The sequence below is a fragment of the Symphalangus syndactylus genome, chromosome 8 (assembly GCF_028878055.3).
Source record: "Symphalangus syndactylus isolate Jambi chromosome 8, NHGRI_mSymSyn1-v2.1_pri, whole genome shotgun sequence".
NCBI lineage: Eukaryota > Metazoa > Chordata > Mammalia > Primates > Hylobatidae > Symphalangus > Symphalangus syndactylus.
In genome coordinates this window covers 16,777,334-16,802,931 of record NC_072430.2, presented here as the reverse complement: position 1 = coordinate 16,802,931, position 25,598 = coordinate 16,777,334, and the positions used below count along the sequence as shown (strand labels likewise).

The window sequence follows — 25,598 nt, the reverse complement described above, 5'->3', positions numbered from 1 at the left end:
TCCGCCTACCTCAGCCTCCCAAAATGCTAGGATACAGGTGTGAGCCACTGTGCCCAGCCTGTGGTACACATTTTAAATTTGGGTGTGTTGTATTGGTCTATGCTGCTGGAGACCTGGGTCTGTACTTGATTCATCCAGCTGACCACTGGGAAGGATTTCATAAATTCGTGTTTGTCTTGTCATCAGTTAAGCTCCTGGTATGTTAATTTAAGCTGGCATGACAGGAGGAGATCAAGTATTTATGGCTTGGACATGGCGAGCAGTGGAGAAGCTCTGAACCCATTGGTTGGGTGTGTTTGTTTTGCCTAAAGTGGGCTGGATTCTTGTAGAAACCTACTTTTTGTGTTACTTTGTAGTACTGTTTGGCAGTTTGTACAAGGAGCTGAAAATACCCACAAAGATGTAAACTTTTAAGTTAAATGAACTAATAAACTCTGGAGCAGAAAGCCTAATGCCTTTCCATACCTGAGGTTGGTTGGAACCTGGAATAGCTCAGGAAATTTTGGCAAGGGCAGGATCAAGAAGAAAGAAATCCTTTTGATCTTGCACATTCTGAGAACAGAGTGGGTTGCTTTTTTTTTTTTTCTTTTGAGAGCAGAGTGGTAGAGGTGGAGACCGTTCAGTGTCCTGGCTTCCCTCTTGGCCCTGCCGAAAACAAGGTGGGCAATTCCTGCCACCTGGAGCTTGTTTCCCCACTTGTCAAATGGGCGTTAAGAATTCCATTGTGGTTTGATACATGGAGGTTCTCACCTTGTTGCCCAGGCTGGAGTGCAGTAGCATGATGATAGCTCACTGCAGCCTCAAGCAATCCTCCTGCCACACCTCCTGAGCAGCTGGAACTACAGGTGTGTGCCACCATGCCTGGCTAATTTATTTTATTTTATTTTATTTTTTGTAGAGATGGGGTCTCACTTGTTGCCCAGGCTGGCCTCAAGCTCCTGGCCTCAAGTGATCCTCCTGCCTTGGTCTTTCAAATTGTTGGGATTACAGGTATGAGCCACTGCACGTGGCCCAAGAGTTTTTGTTTGTTAGTTTTGTTTTTTGAGATGGATTTTCACTCATCTCCCAGACTGGAGTGCAGTGGTATGACCTCAGCGCACTGCAACCTCCACCTCCTGGGTTCAAGCGATTCTCCTACCTCAGCCTCCCAAGTAGCTGGGATTACAGGTGCATGCCACCATGCCTGGCTAATTTTTGTGTTTTTAGTAGAGACGGAGTTTCACCATGTTGGCCAGGCTGGTCTCGAACTCCTGACCTCATGTGATCCACCCACCTTGGCTTCCCAAAATGATGACGGACATGAGCCACTGCACCCAGCTGGCCCTAGAGTTTTGATAGAGATGGAGGGTTTCCTGGGAATTAGGGCGCTTCCAGGGAAATGACGCGTTGAGGTAAACCGGAACCAGATCATTAAGGTCGATGAATCCTGGGCCAGGCTGTGCAGACATTTCTCATATGCAGTAGGCAGCTACTGCAGACTTTGAGCTGGGGAGAAGGGGGCTGTGAGTAGAGCTTTAACTTGGGAGAAGTCCTTTGCAGCTGTCTGTGCAGGCTAGATTCATACAGGCACAGGAAATGGGAGAGGTCAGTTGAACAAGAGTTAATGAAGGCCTGAGTTAGAATTGTGGCAGTGAGATAACAAAGGAATAAATGTGATAGAAATTACAAGAGACCAGCTGGGCTCTGTGGCTCAAGCCTGTAACCTCAACACTTTGGGAAGTGGAGGTGGGATCGCTTGAGGCCAGGAGTTTGAGACCAGCCTGGGCAAAATGATGAGACTCCATCTCTAAAAGCTCAGTTTGGTGATGTGCAGCTAGCTTCTTGGGAGGCTGAGTGGGAGAATTGTTTGAACATAGGAGGTCAAGGCTGCAGTGAGCTCATGCCATTGCACTCCAGCTTGGGTACAGAGCAAAATTGTCTCTAAAAAAGAAAGAAACTGAACCAGGCGTGGTGGCTCACGCCTGTAATCCCAGCACTTTGGGAGGCTGAGGTGGGTGGATCGCCTGAGGTCAGGAGTTCGAGACAAGCCTGGCCAACATAGTGAAACCCCGTCTCTACTGAAAATACAAAAACTTAGCTGGGCTTGATGGCAGGCACCTGTAATCCCAGCTACTAGGGAGGCTGAGGCAGGAGAATTGCTTGAACCCAGGAGGCGGAGGTTGCAGTGAGCCGAGATCACGCCATCGCACTCCAACCTGGGCAACAAGAGGGAAACTCCTTCCCCGCCCCCCCACCCCCAAAAAAAAGAGAGAAAGAAAAAAACTACAAAAGATAATGGAAAAGATTTAGAAACAGATTGACTATGTGCTCAGTGGGGGGCAGGGGGAGGAGTAAGAGCATGCTTACCATTTTGATGCTTTTAGCCACTGCTCATTAGATGACTCCAGCCCCAACTTACTTCCTAAAAACCGCCTCAAGTTCAACATGGATGTTTTATTATTAACAGCATCTCAAACCAAATACTGACTACTGTGAGCCCCAAACCAGAACACTGAAGCTTTTTTTTTTTTTTTTTGAGATGGAGTCTCACTCTGTCGCCCAGGCTGGAGTGCGGTGGCACGACCTCGGCTCACTGCAACCTCTTCCACCTGGGTTCAAGTGATCTCATGCCTCAGCCTCCCAAGTAGCTGGAATTACAGGCGCCTGCCACTGCACCTGGCTAATTTTTGTATTTTTCGTAGAGACAAGGTTTCACCATCTTGGCCAGGCTGGTCTTGAACTCCTAACCTCGTGATCCACCTGCCTCGGCCTCCCAAAGGGCTGGGATTACAGGTGTGAGCCACCGTGCCTGGCCTTTTGAAACTTTAAATTACAATTGTGATTCTCCCCTGTCCACATGGCCGGGGAGGCCTCAGAATCATGGCAGGAGGCAAAAGTCATTTCTTACATGGTGGCGGCAAGAGAAAAATGAGGTAGAAGCAAAAGTGGAAACCCCTGATAAACCCATCTCAGATTTCATGAGACTTACTATCATGAGAATAGCATGGGAAAGACTGGTCCCCATGATTCAGTTACCTCCCCCTGGGTCCCACCTACAACATGTGGGAATCCTGGGAGATAGAATTCAAGTTGAGATTTGGGTGAGGACACAGCGAAACCATGTCAGAGGGTAAGAGGTCCCGGTGGCAGAGTAAAAGCATCATTCAGACAAATAGAAGGAGACTCAGGAGGTACGAGAGAGGGGAATAAAACCTCTTTAGATTATACATTGTGAAGGAGTTGCCGTGGAGGGGCAGAGGGCTGAAGGAAAGGTTTTGAAGAGAGAGGGAATCTATGGGTGGTGAGCAGTAAAGCCATTAGGTGTTGGTGACCCTTGGCACTGCTCACCCTCCTTGGAGCATTGGAACAGCTGATCTAAAAGTTTGTCCCCAGTCTTCTGAACAGAAAATCCAGGGACACATGTTACTGTTGGGAAGGTAACACAGCTACCTTAGACCATACTCCTTAAGAAGGGGACCACGCACAGAGACTGGCACCCGGGTACCAGATAGCCATCCAAAACACCAAGGCTGAAGAACCTAAAAGTTTCAGTGAGATAGGCCATCAAGTGGAAAGAATGATAGACCTGAATGAGACTTTTCTTCAGTAGCAGAGGATAATTAGAGACAATAAAACAATGCTTTGAGAGGAGAAATTACTGTAAACATAGAGTTATTGATCCAGCAAAGCTATCAAGTCAGATACAAGGGCAAGAGATGACAATTTTAGAGACCCAAGGATTTATGTTGCATGCACCCTTTCTGAGGAGGTAACTTGAAGATATAATACGGCGAAATGAGGATGAACATCAGAAGGAAGATTTCCTAGTGCACAACAACCAAGAGGACAGCTGTGCAGCAGGCTGGAAAATGTATTCCATTTAGAATAGAAAGTTGGCTGGCTGTAAGAATTTCTTAAGGAAAAGTTGGTTTCATTCAGTAGTGGGTAGAGTGAGTAAGAAGCCTGGTGGTATGGAAAAGGGTCTTCTGAGAAAGAAAGAGAAAAGGCAATCGGAAACTCCATGAAAAGGGGTGAGGGAGTAGGGCAAAGAAAGCCGTAGCCTGAAAAGTGGGGCCTAATTTTGACAGTATTGAAAGAGAGAGCTTCTTTGACCTGACTCTGGGAAGATTCTCTCTTTGCAGCTCCTGTGTTGTACTTGTAGAGCATTAAGTGTGATCCTAGCACACTGTTTAGCCCCACAGTAAATAATATTTGCATAATCACAATATGAATGTAAATAGCATTTCTTTTATTAGCCTGTTAAAAGATTTCATTTGTGCCGGGCGCGGTGGCTCACGCTTGTAATCCCAGCACTTTGGGAGGCCGAGGCGGGCGGATCACGAGGTCAGGAGATCGAGACCACGGTGAAACCCCGTCTCTACTAAAAAATACAAAAAATTAGCCGGGCGCGGTGGCGGGCGCCTGTAGTCCCAGCTACTCGGAGAGGCTGAGGCAGGAGAATGGCGTGAACCCGGGAGGCGGAGCTTGCAGTGAGCCGAGATTGCGCCACTGCACTCCAGCCCGGGCGACAGAGCGAGACTCTGTCTCAAAAAAAAAACAAAACAAAACAAAAAAAGATTTCATTTGTGTACAGAAAAGAATGAAATCTTGCTCACCTTGACAGTGTAAAAAGTAAAGTTACAGAGTTTGGGCCCTGTGAGGTGGGTCAAGGGTTGGGCTCCCTCTCATCCACATTCTACATAGTAGCTTTTTTTTTTTTTGAAATGGAGTCTTGCTCTGTCGCCAGGCTGGAGTGCAGTGGTATGATCTCAGCTCACTGCAGCCTCTGCCTCCCAGGTTCAAGCAATTCTCCTGCCTCAGCCTCCTGACTAGCTGGGATTACAGGTGCTCGCCACCACGCCCAGCTAATTTTTGTATTTTTAGTAGAGACGGGGTTTCACTATGTTGGCCAGACTGGTCTCGAACTCCTGAGCTCAGGTGATCTGCCTACCTCGGCCTCCCAAAGTGCTGGGATTACAGGCGTGAGCCACTGCACCCAGCCTCTAACATAGTAGCTCTTGAAGCTCATGTTCATCTAAACAAATATCTGTAATTGGACAGTGGTGTTGGTGAGAACTATTTGCACCTAGGTGCCCTGTTTTGTTAGATCTTCACATTTTGAGGATGTGTGTAACAGTCGAGTGGGATTTTCTGGAGGCTCAGGAATAAACTCTTGGGGGCCAGACCACATCTTCGCTAATTACGGCCCATAGAACCTGTCCTGCTGGCCTCCAGTCTTCGCCCTCAGCACTCACAAAGTGGCATTAGAGCCACAGCTGTTGGCTTAAGTTAGATTGTAAGCTGCTTTTCTGTCTCTCTGCACTGGGGTGATGGGGTGCTGGACTGGACTTGAAACTGTCCAAAGAGTATTTCAGGCTCATGCTGCACTCAACCTAGACTGCCTAGTAAATCAGTTACATACGCACATGGGCAAAATATAAGCCATAATGACTTTAATTGGAAAATCTGACACTGGGAAGGTGGACAGTCTATGGATGACTTTTTTTCCCGAAATGTCTGTTCAGTAAACATTTCGAAAAGTGGTCAGTGAGTGGGGTCCAGTGAGTTCTGTTTCCTGTAAAGTGACCACCTTTGTATTTGTTTCACTAAATAAAGTTAGACCTTTGAAAACCTTTGGTCTAGAAAGATTAAAATAGAATGGTTAGGCCAATCCCAAATTGGTATTTTTGTTGTTGTTCACTACTTACCCTGAGACTTTCACAATATTAATGTATAGATGAAATGTGATAATGGAGATGAAAATACCTCGAAACCCTTCAGTATCATCACATGAATATTAATATTTAGGAGATAATTCATTGAACAAACTTTATTTGTCTAAGGCAATATTATCTTTTCACAAAGAAGGGAGGTGAATCATTCTTGCAAATGACAGCCGTATGACGCAGGAGCTTCTGTCCCAACAGCACAGATCAGAGGATGGTTCTGGTCTGGAAGTCGGCTAACCTTGTTTTTTATGGAAGAGGCTTATTTTCATTGAAGAGTCACTTGTCCAAAAATGTTTCATCTCCCTTTCTGGGATATTTGCAGATCTGTTGGTTAGAACTTCGGTTTACACAATGCTCTGCTGATATTGTGCCAGAAGTTTGGGTTCTGAAGTCCACAATCTTTACAACGTTCTTCCCACGTGTGCCAGAATGAGCTATTATAAATCGGGCAGTCATGTCATTGGGAGTGTATTCTCCCTCTCTGTTTGACAGGAAACCTGAGTCGTTGGGTGCCTGACTCCTCCATATAACATGTACTGCGTTGAGGGGTGTGTTCCTCCTAGATCCATGCTTTCTCCAGTTTCTCAGTCCTTTATCGAAGGGTGGTTAAGAATGAACTCATTTTTAGCTAGACCCATTTCACACATAGCCAATGGTAATAAGAGCTATCATTTCCCAAGTGCTTAACATACAGCTCTTAAGTAGGTAGCATTATACCTTTTTACAGAATAAGAAACCGAGGCCGAGAAGTTACAGTTTGCTCAAGGTCATGCAGCTAGTAGAAGTCAGCTCCAAGTCACACATCCCATACTGCCTCATTCATAATGTCTATGCTGTTGTCATCATTGTCTCCGGGTTCAAAAGGACTCTCTGGGTTCAAAAGTGTCAGTTGGTGAATGGAAGACTTAAATCTTAGTTACTTCTGAATAGTTGAGGAGGGTGAGAAGATGTTCTCGGTGGTATATGATTTTTACTCTTTACTCGCAAAATGAAACACTGTTTTAACCTATGTATATTTTTGGAAAATGACTTTTTTCATTGTTGGCATTCAAATAAAATGTAAAAAGTACCAACGTATACTGCTGCATTTGCCACTCTGTGTGAAGGAGGATGATTTGCCAAGGAGCTTAAGAGTGGCTGCATTTAAATCTTCCACTTACTCCTTAAGTCCAAGGGTATTTGTCCAAATGCATTTTAAACTCTCATTCTAAAATTAAATATATTTCTAAATACTAGCACACATTTTGAAAATGACATTTTAAGAAAAAATAATACCACTTATAATAACAAACCAACAGTTGGGTAAATGGTACCTGAGACTGTTCTCTTTACTTTGGGGGCATATTTGAAAATTTCCATGATAAAATATCTTTTAAAAAATTAGGTGGCCAGGCTCAGTAGCTCATGCCTGTAATCCCAGCACTTTGGGAGGCTGAGGAGGGTGGATCACGAGGTCAGGAGATCGAGACCATCCTGGCTAGCATGGTGAAACCCCGTCTCTACTAAAAATACAAAAAAAATTAGCCTGGTGTGGTGGCAGGCGCCTGTAGTCCCAGCTACTCAGGAGGCTGAGGCAGGAGAATGGCCTGAACCCAGGAGGCGGAGCTTGCAGTGAGCCAAGATTGCTCCACTGCACTCCAGCCTGGGCGACAGAGCAAGACTCCGTCTCAAAAAAAAAAAAAAAAAAATTACTAGGAATAACTCTAGGAAAATTATGGGAGGCTGGGTGCCGTGGCTCACGCCTGTAATCCTAGCACTTTGGGAGGCCGAGGTGGGTGGTTCACCTGAGGTCAAGAGTTCCAGACCAGCCCGACCAACATGGTCATCCCTAACCTAAACCAACATACTAAAAATACAAAAAAAAAAAAAAAATAGCCAGGAGTGGTGGCACACGCCTGTAATCCCAGCTACTCGGGAGGCTGAGGCAGGAGAATCGCTTGAACCCAGGAGGCGGAGGTTGCAGTGACCCAAGATCGTACCACTTCACTCCAGCCCGGGCAAAAGAGTGAAACTCCATCTCAAAAAAAAAAAAAAAAGAAAGAAAAGAAAATGTATGAGAGAGGACCTTACTAAGCCATGTTTACTAAGATTTAATTTGCATATGGTAAAGTCTACCCCCTTTTAGGTATGTATGTACTATTCTGTGAATTTGGACAGTCAGTCATGTAGCCATCTTCACACTCAACACAGAATGTTTTCCAAGGAGTCCTAGGCAGGTGGATTGCCTGAGCTCAGGAGTTGAGACTAGCCTGGGCAACATGGTGAAACCACATCTCTACAAAAACAAAACAATGTTTCAGTAGAATTTTCAAAGAATAAGTATTCACTCTTAATTGGGAAGACTAAAACTTAAAAAAAAAAAAGTAAAAATAGGCTGGGCGCGGTGGCTCACACCCGTAATCCCAGCACTTTGGGAGGCCGAGGTGGGCGGATCACGAGGTGAGGAGATCGAGACCATCCTGGCCAACATGGTGAGAAACCCCGTCTCTACTAAAAATACAAAAAATTAGCCAGGTGTGGTGGGTGCCTGTAGTCCCAGCTACTCGGGAGGCTGAGGCAGGAGAATGGCATGAACCCGGGAGGCAGGGCTTGCAGTGAGCTGAGATTGCGCCACTGCACTCCAGCCTGGGCAACAGAGCAAGACTCCGCCTCAAAAAATAATTAATTAACTTAATTTAATTAAAAATAAAAAATAATATTTGTGTGGAATAGAAACCTTTCATATCAGTCACTGTTGTTTTCCAAACTGATGTAACCTCAAGGTGGCGCAGTGGCACCAAACTTCTGTCCTACCTGATTTTGTGAACTCAGACCAAAACTCCAGGATTTATTTGTATTTAAGATAAGGAAGGCTAGTTCAGAGTCCTGTTTACAACAGGCACTTAAACTTGCTAACTGGTGTTACAGGTTGAGCATCCTTTATCCAAAATGCTTAGGAACAGTAGCACTTTGGAATTTGGGGTTTTGCATATGCATAATGAGTTATCTTAAGGCTAGGACTCAGGTTTAAACACGAAATTTGAAATTCATTTATGTTTCATTACACCTTATACACATAGCCTGAAGGCAATTCTATACTTTTTGTTTTTGTTTTTGTTTTTGTTTTTGTTTTGAAACAGGGTCTTGTTCTGTCACCGAAGTTGGATCGCAGCCTCAAATTCCTGGGCTGAAAGGATTCTATCTCCTCAGCCTCCCAAGTAGGCATGCGCCACCATGCCTGGCTTTTTATTTTTTTAGAGATGGGGTGTTGCTTTGTTGCCCAAGCTGTTATACAATATTTTAAATAATTTTGTACATGAAACAAAGTTTTCACTGTGACCCTGTCACATGAGTGCGTCATGTTAGCACTCAGATAGTTTCAGATTTTGGATGTTTAGGGATGCTCAATCTATAATCCATTTATGAGAAAGGACAAATATCTACAGGGCTGGGAAGGGGGAGGACACTGAATTGAAAATGTTCTTGTGGGCGGGCGGATCACGAGGTCAGTAGATCAAGACCATCCTGGCTAACATGGTGAAACCCCATCTCTACAAAAATACAAAAAAATTAGCCGGGCGTGATGGCGGGCGCCTGTAGTCCCAGCTACTCAGGAGGCTGAGGCAGGAGAATGGCGTGAACCTGGGAGGCGGAGCTTGCAGTGAGCCGAGATCGCGCCACTGCACTCCAGCCTGGGCGACAGAGTGAGACTCTGTCTCAAAAAAAAAAAAGGAAAAAAGGAAATGTTCTCGTAGAATTTAAAATAGCAAATATGTACAGTCTCGAACCAACTCCATGGAGATAAGTGATAGTTACCAGATCTGTTGTTCTTCATATACTCCTCCAGGGCATGGAAAGTTTAACCAGTGATTTCATGTGTTCAGTTTACAGATCAGGTCATCCTTTTCCCAGATTATAAGTGAAGAAGGACATTGTTAGGGCCTTCACAAACTTAAAAGATCACAGAATTAATTTTTTTTTTAAGGAGTATTTTTTTGTAACAAAAGAGTGGTGGTAAATTAGCTCTTGCTTTTAAGGATTCACTTAGGTGGGCTTTTTTTTTTTTTCGATTTTGACTTTTTAAAAAATTTCAATAGCTTTTGGTGTATAAGTGGTTTTTGGTTACATGGATGAATTCTATATTGATGAATTCTGAGATCTGAGTGCACCCCTCACCAGAGCAGTGTACACTGTATCCCGTATGTAGTCTTTTATCCCACACCATTCTTTCCCTACTAAGTCCCCAAAGTCCATTATATCACTCTGCATGTCTTTGTATCCTCATAGCTTAGTTCCCACTTATAAGTGAGAACATACCGCATTTGATTTTCCATTCCTGAGTTACTTCACTCAGAATAGTGGCCCCCAGCTAGTTTTTTGTTGGTTTGGTTTTTTTGTTTGTTTTGTTTGTTTGTTTTGTTTTGTTTTGAGACAGCATTTCCTTCTTGCCGCCCAGGCTGGAGTGCAATGGCACAATCCCGGCTCACTGCAACCTCCGCCTCCCTGGCTCAAGCAATTCTCCTGCCTCAGCCTTCTGAGTAGCTGGGATTACAGGCATCTGCCACTACACCCGACTAATTTTTGTATTTTTAGTAGAGATGGGGTTTCACCATGTTGGCCAGCCTAGTGTCAAACTCCTGGCCTCAAGTGATCCATCTGCCTCGGCCTCCCAAAGTGCTGGCATTACAGGTGTGAGCCACTACGCCCAGCTGTAGTTTTTTAAATTATTATTTTATTTATTTTTTTTAAATCCAAGACAGAGTCTTGTTCTGTCACCTAGGCTGGAATGCAGTGGCACAGTCGTGGCTTACTGCAGCCTTGACCTTCTGGGCTCAAGCGATCTTCCTGCCTTCAGCCTCCCAAGTGGTTGGGACTATCGACACACACCACCATGCCTGGCTGATTTGGGGGGTTTTTTTGTGGGTTTGTTTTTGATAGAGACAGGGTTTTGTCCATGTTGCCCAGGCTTAATTTTTTTATTTTTTGTAGAGACAGAGTCTCACTGTGTTTCCCAGGCTGGTCTTGAACTCCTGGGCTCAAGCAGTCCTCCCAGTTTGGCCTCCCAAAGTGCTGGGATTACAGGCGTGAGCCACCATACCCGGCTGATTTAGTTATTTATTAAATATGAACCATCATGGAGGGGTGTGAGGTGGGTAAAACTAAGGACAAAAAGAAAATCTGTTTCCGAGATTTAAATTTATTTTCTAGTTTTTTTAGGAACGCTTAATTTCTTACCCCCCTACCACACACAGATCTGTAGGGAATATTTGGAGAGAAAGTTTTGACAAAAGTCCAAAGCTTGATTCAGTGGAGAAGCAGGTAGGTAAGTTACCAAACCAGGAGGCTCTCTGGATAGTAATTTCACATGGGGCTCTGCCAGACGGTTACCACATTACCAGGACTCTTGGTACAAATGAGAACTTCCAAGCCCCCATCCAGAAGCAGGGTAACAGTATGAGAGTATGTGGTGTTCCCATCTGTCCGCCAGGCCCTAAGAGCTCTTTCCCCAAAGTAACTGGTGCTCATGGTTTGTCGTGTGTCCTTCCAGAGATATTTGATATTTAATATCTATAAATCTTGATTTAAAAGGACTCTTCTGTACCCTTTAAAATGATATATTTTAAAGATCATTTGTGTCAGTACTAATTGGACCCATTTCACATATAGAGATGGATATTTTAGGACACTCCTGTGTTCACCGCTCCTTTTTCATAAGGCACCTTCATCATCGCAGCAGCTGCTTTTGGATATCTTCCCTTGCCTCTCACGAGGAGATTCGTCTGATTGTCTGAGTTGATTTTTTGTGTTTTTTTAAAGGGTTTGGAGTTAAGAACAGGTATGTGAATCACACAGATCATAGTGCCATTCTAAGCTGCACCAGCTTATTAGCTGTGAGACTGTAGGCAGCAACTCGATGTTTCTAGCCTCAGCATCCTTATCTGTAAGATGGGAAGAGTGCTTCACAGTCATTGGTACTTAGTGAATGCGAGTTGTCTCATCCTTTCTCCTTCATGGAAATGTATCATAATTTTAGTTTGGGTACCTATAAGGAAAGCATTTTAGGGACTATATGATTTATGCCAGTTGAGTCTACCCACTCCTACAAATCTGTCTGTCTCTCTTTTTCTTTTGATAAGAATGAAGCCAAGAAAAATTAAAGAAGATGATGCTCCAAGAACAATAGCTTGCCCTCATAAAGTAAGTAATGCTAGGGGGACAGGGTTCATTAAACTGTTGATGAAGTTTTAGAGAGTTCATAAGAAATTTGCACTTTTGTTTCTGCTTTTGATAATTTAAATGAAGCAAGGAATTAGAATCTTCGGTTTCTAAATCCAAGAGATGAAGTTCTGTTATTTAGTAAGGCCACTTAAATTTAAATACTGTTAAATGGGATGACTGCAGGGAGCCATTGCTTGATTACTGTGTGTTGACTCTACTGTTAGCGTTTCATTTCTTTTTGGATTATATTAACAAATCCGTCTTAAGATCCTGGGTTGTGTCTCACCTATTGACCTTTATGGGAATGTAGGCTTGTAACTGAAATTTGGAAATTATTTTAGATGTTGCTAAAATAAGCCAAATAAAGACTTAATAATCGTGTGTTATTAGAGAGGCACTTAATTGTTTTCAAATGTAGTTAGTCTTTAAAATAAAAGGATAACCTGAAAAGTACTTTTGAGATATTTGTTGGGGGCTATTTTCAAACTTAATTGGATATAAGACTAACAGAAAAATCAAGTATCACGTAGGTACAGAGAACAAAGTAGGAGAGATTGAGTGGAATAAAGAATGTTAAAAGTGAACAATCGGAGCAGGCTACATTTAGTTTCATGGTCTTGTCCCTGTAATGACTGTGCACTAGCAAGTCCTTCCTGTTCTTTGTCAGCATTCTTATTGTGGCGATTTGAAATGTAAACCTATCTCCATCAGGGCTGCAATAACAAGCATTTGAAAACAGTTAGGCTGGAAGTGCCTATGCCATCCCTTTAGCTTCTCTGTATACTTCTTAAAGTTTTCTTTATAATGGACACATAATACTTGTACATATTTATGGGGTACCATGTGATGTTTCAATGCATGTGTACATTGTATACCAGTTAAATTTTTTAAATTTCCATTTTCTAAATGGAAATTCAACCTAGGGGTCAAGGTGGAAAAACTGTGGCTTCCCTCTCCCTTCTGCCTGTGAGCTGTCTAGTGACTTGTGCTGTCCTTCTGTCATGCTGTCTTATCATTTCCCCATTCACTCCATTTCTGGGCAACAACTGCAGAAGAAATTGTTGAGGACATGCTTCTCGAGCGCCACACATCCATCTGCCTTTCCCGCCCTGCACTGGTATCAATTTGCCTGCTTCTTCCTTTTCCTAGTGTCTCACAAAATAAATTTCTTCTGTAGTTGCCATTCCTTGGAGACCCTCTTGCTTCTTTCTCTGTCAAGAAGGGGAAAGAGGCAAAGAGAGAAGAGGGAACAGTAGGCGATGGAGAATGACAGTCCATTGTTGCAGCACAGAATATGGGGCCACCAAAGGTAGTGGTGGACTACCGTCATTTTAACTCCATTTGCTTAGCAGTGCTTCTGTTACTTCATTTTGGGGGACATAGTCGGGTGAGGCGGCTGTGGTAGAGCTGGAAGCCAGGGTGTTGGGTTCTATTCCCAGTTTGGCTACTACTAGTAGTGTGACCTTGGGCAAGTCTACTTAAAGACATCTCTAAGCCTCAGTTTCCTCATCTGTAAAACTAGGGTTTGCATTAAATGATGACTTTTCAGCTGTCTGTTTTTTGTCTTAAACGATATTAATGTTCTACCATAATACTAAGTAAAATTAAAATGGGGGGTTGGGGAGGTGGTTTTGTTTTAATATGTCAGTAAAGGCTGTTAAATGGTTGAATCCTTTCTAACAGTTTGCAATGTGAACCTCTAAGCTGCTTTCTCTGTTTTAAGGGCTGCACAAAGATGTTCAGGGATAACTCGGCCATGAGAAAACATCTGCACACCCACGGTCCCAGAGTCCACGTCTGTGCAGAATGTGGCAAAGCTTTTGTTGAGAGTTCAAAACTAAAACGACACCAACTGGTTCATACTGGAGAGAAGCCCTTTCAGGTAGAGCCAGTTCCCTCTCTTCCCCACACTGCCTCGCCTGTCTGAACACTGCAAGTGTAGGTGGTGTGGTGATGAGGCAGGAGGCGCCAGCCCAGAGACTCGGGGTCTTATTACTCCTCGGTGAGAAACAAAACTTCTCCTGGGGAGTCGCTTGGAAGGGTTGCCGGGGCTCTGGACTTACTTGTCTGTACTCTGTGGGACTGGGTACGGAATGTATTGGTGTTGACGGAGTACACTTTATGGCGGGAGGAGAACAGGATTGAAGAGCATACCTAAAACTCAATTTCTCCTTCATTCATTACAGGATTGAAGTAATTTATTTTTGGTAGTTAATAGTACAATTACTAACTGATAAAGTTTCTAGAATTTTGTTGTATGAGTGTAAGTATAGGTAATTTTTTTTTGTTTTTAGCCCATAAATAAGTGAAAGAACTAGCAGTGCAGCTAGTAAATCTAACATGGTTCTTTTTTGACAACTGACACCAGAACCCTTAATCATTTGTATTTTACTGTTGGAAATGTTTACAGCAGCACTAGGACTCTAGCCTGCATTTAGGAAGACTTGCCATTTTGCCAAGTGTTTTAAACAGTTCGTGAGGGCTGTCCTCGGGTTTTCGGGATCGTCCAACCTGCCTGCTGATTCTAGAATATATCCACAAAGTTCACCCAGGGCAGGAATGAAAAGTGTTTGGTAAAATAAATAGGCTGTTCTCTAGCAAAGCAGTGAGCTCCTGACTCCCAGGGTCTGGTCAGAGTTGCTGAGTGGGTTGATCTCTGGTCTTTCCTTGACAGTGCACGTTCGAAGGCTGTGGGAAACGCTTTTCACTGGACTTCAATTTGCGCACACATGTGCGAATCCATACCGGAGACAGGCCCTATGTGTGCCCCTTCGATGGTTGTAATAAGAAGTTTGCTCAGTCAACTAACCTGAAATCTCACATCTTAACACATGCTAAGGCCAAAAACAACCAGTGAAAAGAAGAGAGAAGACCCTTCTCGACCACGGGAAGCATCTTCCAGAAGTGTGATTGGGAATAAATATGCCTCTCCTTTGTATATTATTTCTAGGAAGAATTTTAAAAATGAATCCTACACACCTAAGGGACATGTTTTGATAAAGTAGTAAAAATTAAAAAAAAAAAGAAAACTTTACTAAGATGACATTGCTAAGATGCTCTATCTTGCTCTGTAATCTCGTTTCAAAAACACAGTGTTTTTGTAAAGTGTGGTCCCAACAGGAGGACAATTCATGAACTTCGCATCAAAAGACAATTCTTTATACAACAGTGCTAAAAATGGGACTTCTTTTCACATTCTTATAAATATGAAGCTCACCTGTTGCTTACAATTTTTTTAATTTTGTATTTTCCAAGTGTGCATATTGTACACTTTTTTGGGGATATGCTTAGTAATGCTATGTGTGATTTTTCTGGAGGTTGATAACTTTGCTTGCAGTAGATTTTCTTTAAAAGAATGGGCAGTTACATGCATACTTCAAAAGTATTTTCCTGTAAAAAAAAAAAAAGTTATATAGGTTTCGTTTGCTATCTTAATTTTGGTTGTATTCTTTGATGTTAACACATTTTGTATAATTGTATCGTATAGCTGTATTGAATCATGTAGTATCAAATATTAGATGTGATTTAATAGTGTTAATCAATTTAAACCCATTTTAGTCACTTTTTTTTTCCAAAAAAATACTGCCAGATGCTGATGTTCAGTGTAATTTCTTTGCCTGTTCAGTTACAGAAAGTGGTGCTCAGTTGTAGAATGTATTGTACCTTTTAACACCTGATGTGTACATCCCATGTAACAGAAAGGGCAACAATAAAATAGCAATCGTAAAGCAAGAATATGGCAGAACCAGATCTGTAAGCACAGTCTTATTTTCTTTTGTTGTCCAGAATACTTATAATTCTTGAGCCTCCCAGAAATTGGAAGCTAAATAAAGCAACTCAAGTTTCCTTTATTTTGCACTCAATTACAGTGATTATTGATGAAAGCGATGCATGGATATTTTAATACTTCCTACATGTCCTGACTTCTGAAAGAGACTAGGTAACAGGCATCCCGAGTTCAGGAACTACCTCAGAACACCCCAGGCCAGGTTGGTCATAGGCTGTGGTTTTAGCCCCCGGGCAAGTGTGAGTGAAGCATCTGTACCACCGCGCAGCCTGAGCGCCTGCGCAAGGTAAGGTGCCACCTGGCAGTGGGGCACACAGAGGGAAGACCAGCCCTGTCCATCACGCGGCTGCCTTCAGAGGCAGCTCCAGCAGGGCCTTGGCTTGTCTGACAGGAAATGCTTGTGGTCGTTGGTTATTTGGTTTGAGAGCCCTTGTTCCTCCATCTAGTGGAGTCCTTATTAAATGCTAGCAATGTGGCAATTGAGTGCCAGTAGCTTCATTTCATGTTTCTAAATGGACACTGGGTGCAAATCGGCAAGGTGATTAGATTATTAGAAAATTGTGCTCAATGAGTACCTCTCACATTGTTAACCTCTTAAATTTACGATTATAATGTTGGATCTTAGGTCAAATGACAGACTTGAGAATATAAACTGCCATGATACAGCAAAATCTCATTTATTCAAAGTGCAAACATACTGTGTGTCTTTTCTGTTTTGTGTATGCTTGACTGCAAGATAAACGACAAACTAGCTAATATCCGAGATTTATTTACAAACGGCCAGGGACCCCATCAGGTGAAACACATAGCCCGTTGTCTTAGAGCTTCTCCATCGGTCCTGTACAGGAGGATTGGTGACCTACTAACAGTGACCCTGTGGCTCTGTGGAATTTTGAAGTGCCTTTTGTGAATCATGAATGAAACATTTAACTTGAGACCCTTTAAAAAATTCATCCAGAATCTGTTACCTCTTGGGTAGTTTGATGGAACTGAGTTAAGCAGAAGACCCCAGCTGTTTTCTGGGTAAGCCAGGCTTTGCTGTATCTGGCAGTCAGGAGAGAGGTCAGCCCATGGTGGAGGTCTTCAGTGCCGAGGGCTCGGATGAGAACGTGTAGTTCTTTGACTTGGACCTGGGCAGGGTCTTCTATGGATGCCTGCCTTGTGAGCACCCACACCTTCCCTCCCCACTGTCGGGTTGAGTAGCCCCAGCGTGGCTGTGTTAGGAGTCCTTTGCCCAGCATTGTGCCGCACTGGAGCCTGGCCCTGGCACTGTCCTCAGGACTCTGCCCAAGAGCCCACCGCAGAGCACACCTATGCTATGGGGAGCCCTGCTGGCAGCCCCAAGAGCCATGCCATGGCCTGCAGGAGCCAGGCTCCTGTGTGGATGAAGTCCCTCTTCCTCTGTGCCTTGATCCCTTAGGGGTGCCTTTGGTCATCTCTTCTGTCCTTTCCTGTCTCTGAAATAGTCATCACTCCCCTTGACTCTCTCTGTTCACGTCTTCTCAGTCTGCAGCGTTAACTTCTGTAAGGAGTTTAATCTGGGGTTCCAAGAAAACAAGTTCCTTGTTAACATAGCACTGACTTTGCAACATAGAAAACTAGCAAATGAGCAACAATATAAAGAGTAGAGGTAGTTCTCATTGGGTGTAACTTCAACCCATTCTGCTTGTGGTTAGAATTTATAATTTTGCTAACGGCGTAATTTACTAAGGTTTGAAATGGTGTTCTAACAGTGAGTCCATTGTCTTGAGGATTAATCTGATTTATAAGTAATACTGATAGACATATTTTCGTACATCTGAGCAGAAATAAATGCATGTTTCTAGCATATGTAATATAAAAACTCCAGAGGATAAGTTTACACTTAACAAGATGTTGTTTTCTATTTTTGAATTTCTTATTATTTCCCCCTTTTTGGTAGTGGGGTTGAGAGGGGGAGCATACTATTTGTATAAAGAACTGTCACCCCAGAGTGACATTTATTTTCCAAGATGACCCTGAACTCATGCTATTGGTTTCATATGGTGTTTGTGTGCTTTGCCTAGATTCAAGGCCTGAGGATTTGAGGAAAATCGGGATTTTTTTTTTTTTTTTCCTATTTGGTTTTCATGTAAAAGTTCTAAATGTCACTTATTTTGCTAAATAAGACCCTTTCACAGGATAGTGTGCACAATACCTGTCCCTGTTTCTAAGCAGAGTTCAAGTTCATGTCTTCACAGGTAGATGAGAGTCACTTCTAGTCGGGGGAAGCCTGCCTGAGCAGTGTTTTGAGAGTGCGTACATTGGAGAACTGCCCCACGTCCGTTTGCACTCTGCCTTGCAAAACACTATGGAGACGTGCCCCAGATTGGTCGCAGACCAGAGTTTATGTTTGTGGCACAGGAAAACTTGGCCCCCTGAAGGAAGTTTTGGAATTGGAAACCTGATAATTTCGGGAGGCTGAGGCAGGAGAATGGTGTGAACCCGGGAGGCGGAGCTTGCAGTGAGCCGAGATCGCACCATTGCACTCCAGCCTGGGTGACAGAGCAAGACTCCATCTCCAAAAAAAGAAGGAAACCTGATAATTCTACCCACCTCCCACCCCCACTATAGGCGAAGAGAGTTGATCACTTCCAGGGTCTCTGACTTCTGCGACCTGGAAATCAGCTTGGCTTGGGAAATTCATGTTGTTGATCTTTAATTATTTAATTATTCTTTAATAATCCTTCTATTTTCTTGACATCTGACCCCCAGCAAGAGTAAGGATCCCAGAGGTCAAAACAGTGGTGAGAGCCAAGCTGCTCACAGACACCCATTTGATGCCACAGCCATGCCATGAGGCTTCCTCCCAGCTGCTCTGCTGGCTTGCTGAAGCCAGCTCTGAGTCACAGGGTTGCCTTGGACCCTCAGCTGTAGGGGGCACCTGTCTGGCTCCGGGACCTTTGTCCTGGATACACTGAGAGTAATGTGAGCGCAGCACTTCTTCAGAGTTCAGACCCAGCAGGTCCTGGCAAGTGCATTCCACCCGAACTTTTAACCCAAGCGGTGGGGAAGGAAGCCAAAACTCCAAGCTGCACTTTCTTGGGGTTCTGGCCATGCACTTCTTAGCCTTCTCTCTGACTTTACAGGACAAAAGGTACCCCTCGCCTTCAGAATCATGCTTACCTGCACGGCAGCATCTGACTGGATGGCTGGCTAGGTCTCATCCACCCCAAATTACTGACCCTTGATTTATGTTGTTACGGCTCAGGTTATGCTCAGATGCCCTGGTTGCCTGAAGATGGTTTAAGTGCAGGCCCTTCAGACAAGTCACGTCAGGCAAGAGAGGGCTGGCCTCTAACCCACAAGAGGGCAGACTTGTGGCCAAGAGGCTTCCTGGCATCCACCCCCAGGCCCAAGGGATCAGTGTGGTGCCAGAGAGGATCTTTAAGCTGGGACTGTAGTGAGGCTTGATGGGAAGTATGGGCAGCACGTACTTGACACGTATCACCCAGTCCCCTTATAAAATCTGAAACGGAGCCTTTAAGCTGAGCGTTAGCATCAGGTCAGCAGGCAAAGCAAACCTCCCACAAACTGGGTGCCGTAAGGCGGGAGGTGACACATGGAGAGCTTGGTCCTGGCCGAGCAGGCACCCAGCCCCATGTCCCCCGCCAGCATTCTGGATGTCAGAGGAGGGTGTGTGTGATGGCATCACATTCATCTGAAGCACACTGATTGATTTTTCCACAAGGTGGCAAGTTCGATCAAATTGACCGCTTTTCATGAGACACCCAGACGCTGTAAAAAAAAAAAAAAACAGCACTAGGATGTGTTGAGGAGGGGGCAGTTTGCTGTGCTCTGTTCTGTCTGCTGCTCTCTCTGGGGGCCGCACAATGTCCACACACATCACAGAGGGGAGAAAGGCATCAGTACCAAACGGAATAACCTCTTTTTTCTACAGAGTCCATATCCGGATATGTGAGGCTCTATTATCAACAGGTGGTGAGAAAAATTCTGTTTTTATTCGCTTTCTGGTAACTTCGTAGGCCCTGGCTCAAGGACTTAGCATTTCGTCTCATGTACATCTTTTTCTTAAGTGTTCTTTGCCATTTCTGGAATTGTCCTTGGTCTTTCCTTAGCTCATAGGTCATAGATGCAGAAATATAGTATTTAAGGCATCCGCATCCAGCATCAGATGGCTTTGCATCCAGAAAAACATTGATAACTCAGTTTGAAGCACCAAGCATGTGTAATATGGCTCTATAAAATATAATAAATGCATAATGTTAAGCTTTTTAATGCCTGTGGTTCTTGTTTGTTCCTTAGTCCTTTAAGCCACTTCTTTAGTGTTTCATTGCACATGAAACCAGGCCATGAGCCCTTCCTGGTCTAAGAGTTGCCTGAACTGCCCGGGGCAGTTCTTGTGGCTTCCTTTCTCACACACAGGAATGGGAACTCCCAGGATTTGGTCTCACACCAGCAAGAAATGCTTCTGTAACCTTTCAGCTCCAAGGTGGGCTCAGGAGCAGGAGGGCATTTTAAAGAGAGCTCACCCACTATTCAGAAAGCACAGCCCAGTGACATGCCCACGCAGCCGGACCTATGAGCCCATGTCAGCCCTGGAAGCTCCGGAGCTAACTGGGATGGACTCACAAGAACTTGACCAAATACACTGAGAGCTACTTAGGATTCAGCCAAAAGCAAAATGCAGAGCAGAGCTTCCTCCCCCTGGCTGGGGCCTTGGTGTCTGATGTTCTGCAGAGCAAGGTTCCGAGTGAGGCGTGAAGTTCATTATTACGTGAATACATGTGACTTTCCCTTTTTGCTAGTGTGACAGAAGGGGCTGCTGACAGAATGCTACTGAGGTGGCAAGTCGCAGGCCTGTGCAAGCCCAGAACTGCTGAGTGAAGGCCCTAAGTAGGGCTGAGCCGAGCAAGAGTCAGGGTGGAAAATCTGTAGATTTTACATGGGAAAGAACTAAAGCTTTGGAATTGCTTTTTTTTTTTTTTTTTTTTTTTAGATGAAGTATTGCTCTGTCTCCCAGGCTGGAGTGCAGTGGTTTGCAATCTCAGCTCACTGCAGCCTCTGCCTCCTGGGTTCAAGCGATTCTCCTGCCTCAGCCTCCTGAATAGCTGGGATTACAGGTGTAGAGGTGTGTGCCACCACACCCGGCTAATTTTGTATTTTTAGTAGAGACGGGGGTTTCACTATGTTGGCCAGGCTGGTGTCGAACTTCTGACCTCGCAATCCACCCGCCTCGGCCTTCCAAAGTGCTGGGATTACAGGCGTGAGCCACCGCGCCCGGCCTGGAATTGCTTTCTTTAGAAACCCCTAGATACAGATGAAACCAGCATCTCTCCTTTATACTTGCTGGTGTCTCTGCCTGGCTATAATTTTTTTTTTTTTTTTTTTGGTAAGAGACAGGGTCTTGCTATCACCTAGGCCGGAGTGCAGTGGCACAATCATAGCTTACTGCTGCCTTCAATTCCTGGACTCCAGTGGTCCTCCTGCCTTGGCCTCCCAAGTAGCTGCGATTACAGTGAGCCACCATATGCAGCCCATAACATTTGTTGAGAACACAGATGTACCCAGTGGCCTCCTCCAAACCACCCTTTGATGAATTAGCTAGCAGTATCACCACGCTGTAAGAGAGGAACAGGCTCAGATTTATTTGCAAAGTCCAGGCAGCCAGAATTCAAAGCCCAATTCTGCCTGGCTTCCAAGGTACTCTGCTTGCCACTGGCTCCTTAGCCTGAATTCTCCTCCAGTCCCCTTTCAAAAACGCCCCGGCCCTTGTTTATGGAGCAGTGCATCGGCCTCCCTGGTGTGCGGCCCTTTCTATTCTGGCGCGCGGCCCTTTCTATTCTGGCGCACTGGTGCCTCCTGGCCTTGGAAGGATCCTCAGGGCTCCCCGACTGCCCGCCATTGCGGCCGTTCCCCTCGGTCCTTGCTGACCTCCCCACACTGGGCCTTTCTGCTAACGGTCTCTCAGCACTTGATTTGAACTGCAGCGGTTCCCCACTTCCTACCGAAAAATCCAGTCCCACCGACCCTCGGAGCCTAGTCCTGGCTTTATCTCATTTTTCAGCCTTTTCTAATCGATCACTTCTTGTCCTTTCCCTCCCCTCCCTCTTGGAGTTTTCGTTTCCAAAGCTTACCGCTCCACCTCCAGGGGCACTGATTCCATCCATGCAATTATGTGCCAGGCCCTGTTTTAGGCAGGAATGGCATTGCCCTACTGGCACTGGCATGACATCTGGAGGAAGGAGGAAAAGGCTGTGATAAATGGGGGCTAGGGGCCTGGGCGCGGTGGCTCATGCCTGTAATCCCAGCACTTCTGGAGGCCGAGGCGGGCAGATCACCTGAGGTCGGGAGTTTGAGACCAGCCTGACCAAAATGGAGAAACCCCTGCCTACTAAAAATACAAAATTAGTCGGGCGTGGTGGCGTGGTGGCGCATGCTTCTAATCCCAGCTGAGGCTGAGGCAGGAGAATCGCTTGGACCTGGGAGGTGGAGGTTGCAGTGAGCCGAGATCGCGCCACTGCACTCTAGCCTGACGACAGAGCGAGACTCCGTCTAAAAAAAGGGGTGGGGGGGGGGCTAGGGAGGGAGAGGAGGCAGGACGGGGTCTGAGCACGCTCCTCAGGTGTTTGCATGGCTTCTTCTTGGCCTGCCACGTGCGTCTGTACCGGACCCTAGGAATATCCCGGGAGCTGGTGGCCAGCCGTAGCCCCTGCCCGCCTGGCCTTTGGCCAGCACTTAGCGCGGGCAGACCCGCCCGCCCCCAGACCCTTCTGGGGGCTTGGGCCGCACCTTTGCCCCAGCACTTCCCTGCCATCCTGCAGTGCTCCAGGGGCCTGTCCCCCACGCTGCTCTGGCGGGCAGCGGGCGGCCCCGGGGGCTTCTAGACCCGCTCCTGGGCCCCCACCCTCAGGGTGCGCTGCCGCCGCCGGCCGCAGGGGGGCGCTGTGCCAACGGGTCCCGGGGCTGGGCCGCGTCCGCTGTGGGGAGGGGCTGCGCGTGCGCAGCGCGGAGCGGCCCGGACCTCGCGGGGACCAGAGGCGCGCTGTGGGGGCTGCCCAGAAGTCCTGAGTGTCGGGTCTCCACGAGCCGCCGCAGCTTACGAGCGTCCCCCGCGCGGAGTGAGCCCAGGGCCACGGGGGGCGGAGATTCAGATCCCGAAGGACGCGGAAGGAGGCTGCGTGCACCCCACCTGCCCGAGGCCTCGGGCGGAGGAGACTCCCGCCGCCGGGGCCGCAGGGACACGGGGCAGGGCGGTGCGGCGGCGACGCCCGAGGAGGGAGGGGCCACATACCAGGGGGCCCCAACTGAGCAAGGCCCTGGGACGCGCCTCCTCCCGCCCTGTGGAGCAGCGCCCTCTAGAGGGCGGGGTGGGAGAGGCTGCGGTCCTGGAATTAGAGGGCCGGCCTGGGAAGCGGGGAGACAGGGCCTTGGGGTGCCGGCCCGAAGGGACGTCCTGTAGCCCTCCAAGCTGGGGATGCTTTTCCTCTCCCCACAGAGAGCTCCACCACGGGCGTGGCGGGGGCTCCTACCATCACCCTGCCTGTAGGTGCTGGAGCCACTCCTGCCGCCCCAGCCCCTCTCCAGCCCATCACCGTTTCACCCTCTGCCCCCAAGCATGTTCTGGCCTCACAGTGTACATTCTGTCTTCCCTGGCCCGTCTCTGTATTGCCTGGCAAAACCCAACCTGGCTCTGTAGTCAGCAGCCTCTGCTCTCACCCATTCATTGGCTCATTCATTCAGCATGCTGACTTTGCACCCCTGGCCCTCATGGAGCTAAGGTAGAGGTTGGGGAGATAAACAAGAAACCGGCCAGTACTGTCACCACACCAAACAGAGCTCACCATGTTCCCCTGGGTCTGCTCTTTGTCCTGTGTCCTCACCATCCCCGAGGACATTCAAGCCAGATCTGAACTTACTCATTCACCCAAACTTTGTGGGACATCATTACAGCTGGCGTGGTGTCGGCTGGCCTGGCAGAGCATGGCTGGTGGGGGGGGAGGTGTTGCTTGCAGAGGGGCGCTGGTGGGGGGGTCTGGCATTCCCCACGGGCCTAGGGGAGGTCAAGTCGGAGGAGAGCGAGGCTGAGCAAGGAGCCCCTGGGGCACAGGCGCATTCCCCTCAGCTTCTGCCCTGTCTCTGCTGTGCCCTGATCAAGGTGGACACTGGCCCCACCAAGCCTTTCCCAGTTCCCTGGGAAGTGGCCTCTGGACCCAGCAATGCACCTGCCTCTCCGTGGGTAGGTGGGTACCATGAGGTCAGGGGTGTGTAAGCAAGAAGCAGCAAGGAAGCTGAGACCCAGGAGCATGGGACCTGGACACTTGCCCTGGCCAGGCCCCCTCTGGTTCTTGCACTGCCGCTCCAGGGTTGCCCGCCCCAGCTGATCCTGCTGAAGGGCAAAGGATGGGCTGACCGGCTCCCGGCGCTGGCTCCAGCACCAACTAGCTGTGTGGCCTTGGACAGGGACCCTCCCCAACTGGTATCCTGCACTGCAAAATGGGGGTGCCAGCACCGACCTTGTATGGCTGCTGGGAGAATGAAGGGATGGGTGTGCAAAGGGCCGAGCCGTCCCTACAGTCACAAGAACCCGCCCAGCACAAGGAGGGCTGGTGAAGGTCCCAGGTCAGTGTGGCCTCACAGGTGCTTTTTATGAGAATTACTCACTAAAGGCCCAGGCCAGTGATGAGAAGGGCACAAGGAGGCTCATGCTCCATTCGATCCAGGCACCTGATGTCCAAAGGGATCAAAAGAAAAGGGAAGGGGAAGTCTGTGTGTGAACCCGGTGTGGGTTCTGAGATTGGAAAAACAGTTTCTCAGATTTGGACTCCCCAAACTGCCACTGCTTTGCCTCAACTCTGCACCAAGGACCTGAGCACCAGCCCTCACGGGACCTGTCCGCTTCTCTCTGCCCTTCCACGCGTTAAGCCTCCCTCCTCCTTTCCCATCCCAGAGACAAATGCCTTGGCAGTGCCATTTCGTTGCCCTTTCCCTTAAGGGGTCAAGGAAGGAGCCATAAACTCCAGATCCCTGCGGAGTTCAGACTCTAGCTCCTGCCACATAGTTTCGCCTCCCTTGACTGTACCCTCAACACCTGCAAGGGCTTCTTCTGCCGTTTATTCCCCAGTGGTCTCGCCCACCTGCCACTGGAGCGCCCCCCCCCCCCCATTCCTGGCCTCAAGATGTCCTCTGGCTTGGACACCCTCATGGCCTCTGCCCCCCACCCCGGCCTGCCTCTTATTGCCTCCTAACCTCCAGTGGGGTCTTCAAAGCATAAATTGGATCCTGTCACTCCCCTGGGTAAAACCTGCTCACAGCTGCTGATGCAACAAAATAAACTCAGCTCTGCATGGCGGCTGGTGGTGCATTTGGCTGCAAATGACAGGAACAGTGTGCTGAATGAGAGGGATGTGACCAGCCTTCCAAGGCCAGGCTGGCTCGGTGGCTCACGGCCGTGGTCTCTCCCACTGCACCTCCAGGCATCCTATTCCCTTTTCAGTGGGAAGCAGAGAGCAAGGTCAGAGATCAGAGGTCAAGGGGTGTGCCACAGTGTGTTTTACCTGTTTCACAGCTTTCTCCGAAGCTGTCAGACATATGGCCAGCTCCAGCCGCAAGACAGTCTAGGGGCTGGGCGCGGTGGCTCACGCCTGTAATCTCAGCACTTTGGGAGGCCGAGGCGGGCGGATCACCTGAGGTCAGGAGTTTGAGACCATCCTGGACAACATGGTGAAACCCCATCTCTACTAAAAATACAAAAAATTAGCAGGGCGTGTTTGCTGCGCCTGTAATCCCAGATACTCAGGAGGCTGAGGCAGGAGAATCACTTGAACCTGGGAGGTGGCGGTTGCAGTGAGCCAAGATTGTGCCATTGCACTCCAGCCTGGGCGACAAGAGTGAAACTCTATTAAAAAAAAAAAAGACAGTTTGGG

The 25,598-nt window shown here is 47.0% G+C and overlaps 1 protein-coding gene across 1 annotated transcript in view; it reads left to right on the top strand.

Moving 5' to 3' along the window:
- Positions 1–15,757, top strand: part of YY1 (YY1 transcription factor) — a 40,573-nt gene extending 24,816 nt beyond the window's left edge. Inside the window, exons 3-5 of the mRNA XM_055288177.2 lie at positions 11,825–11,885; positions 13,630–13,788; positions 14,581–15,757. Of these exons, the coding sequence (XP_055144152.1) occupies positions 11,825–11,885; positions 13,630–13,788; positions 14,581–14,763 (403 nt within the window). The 3' untranslated portion in view covers positions 14,764–15,757. The remainder of the gene's footprint in view (positions 1–11,824; positions 11,886–13,629; positions 13,789–14,580) is intronic.
- The last annotated feature ends 9,841 nt before the right edge of the window (positions 15,758–25,598 follow it).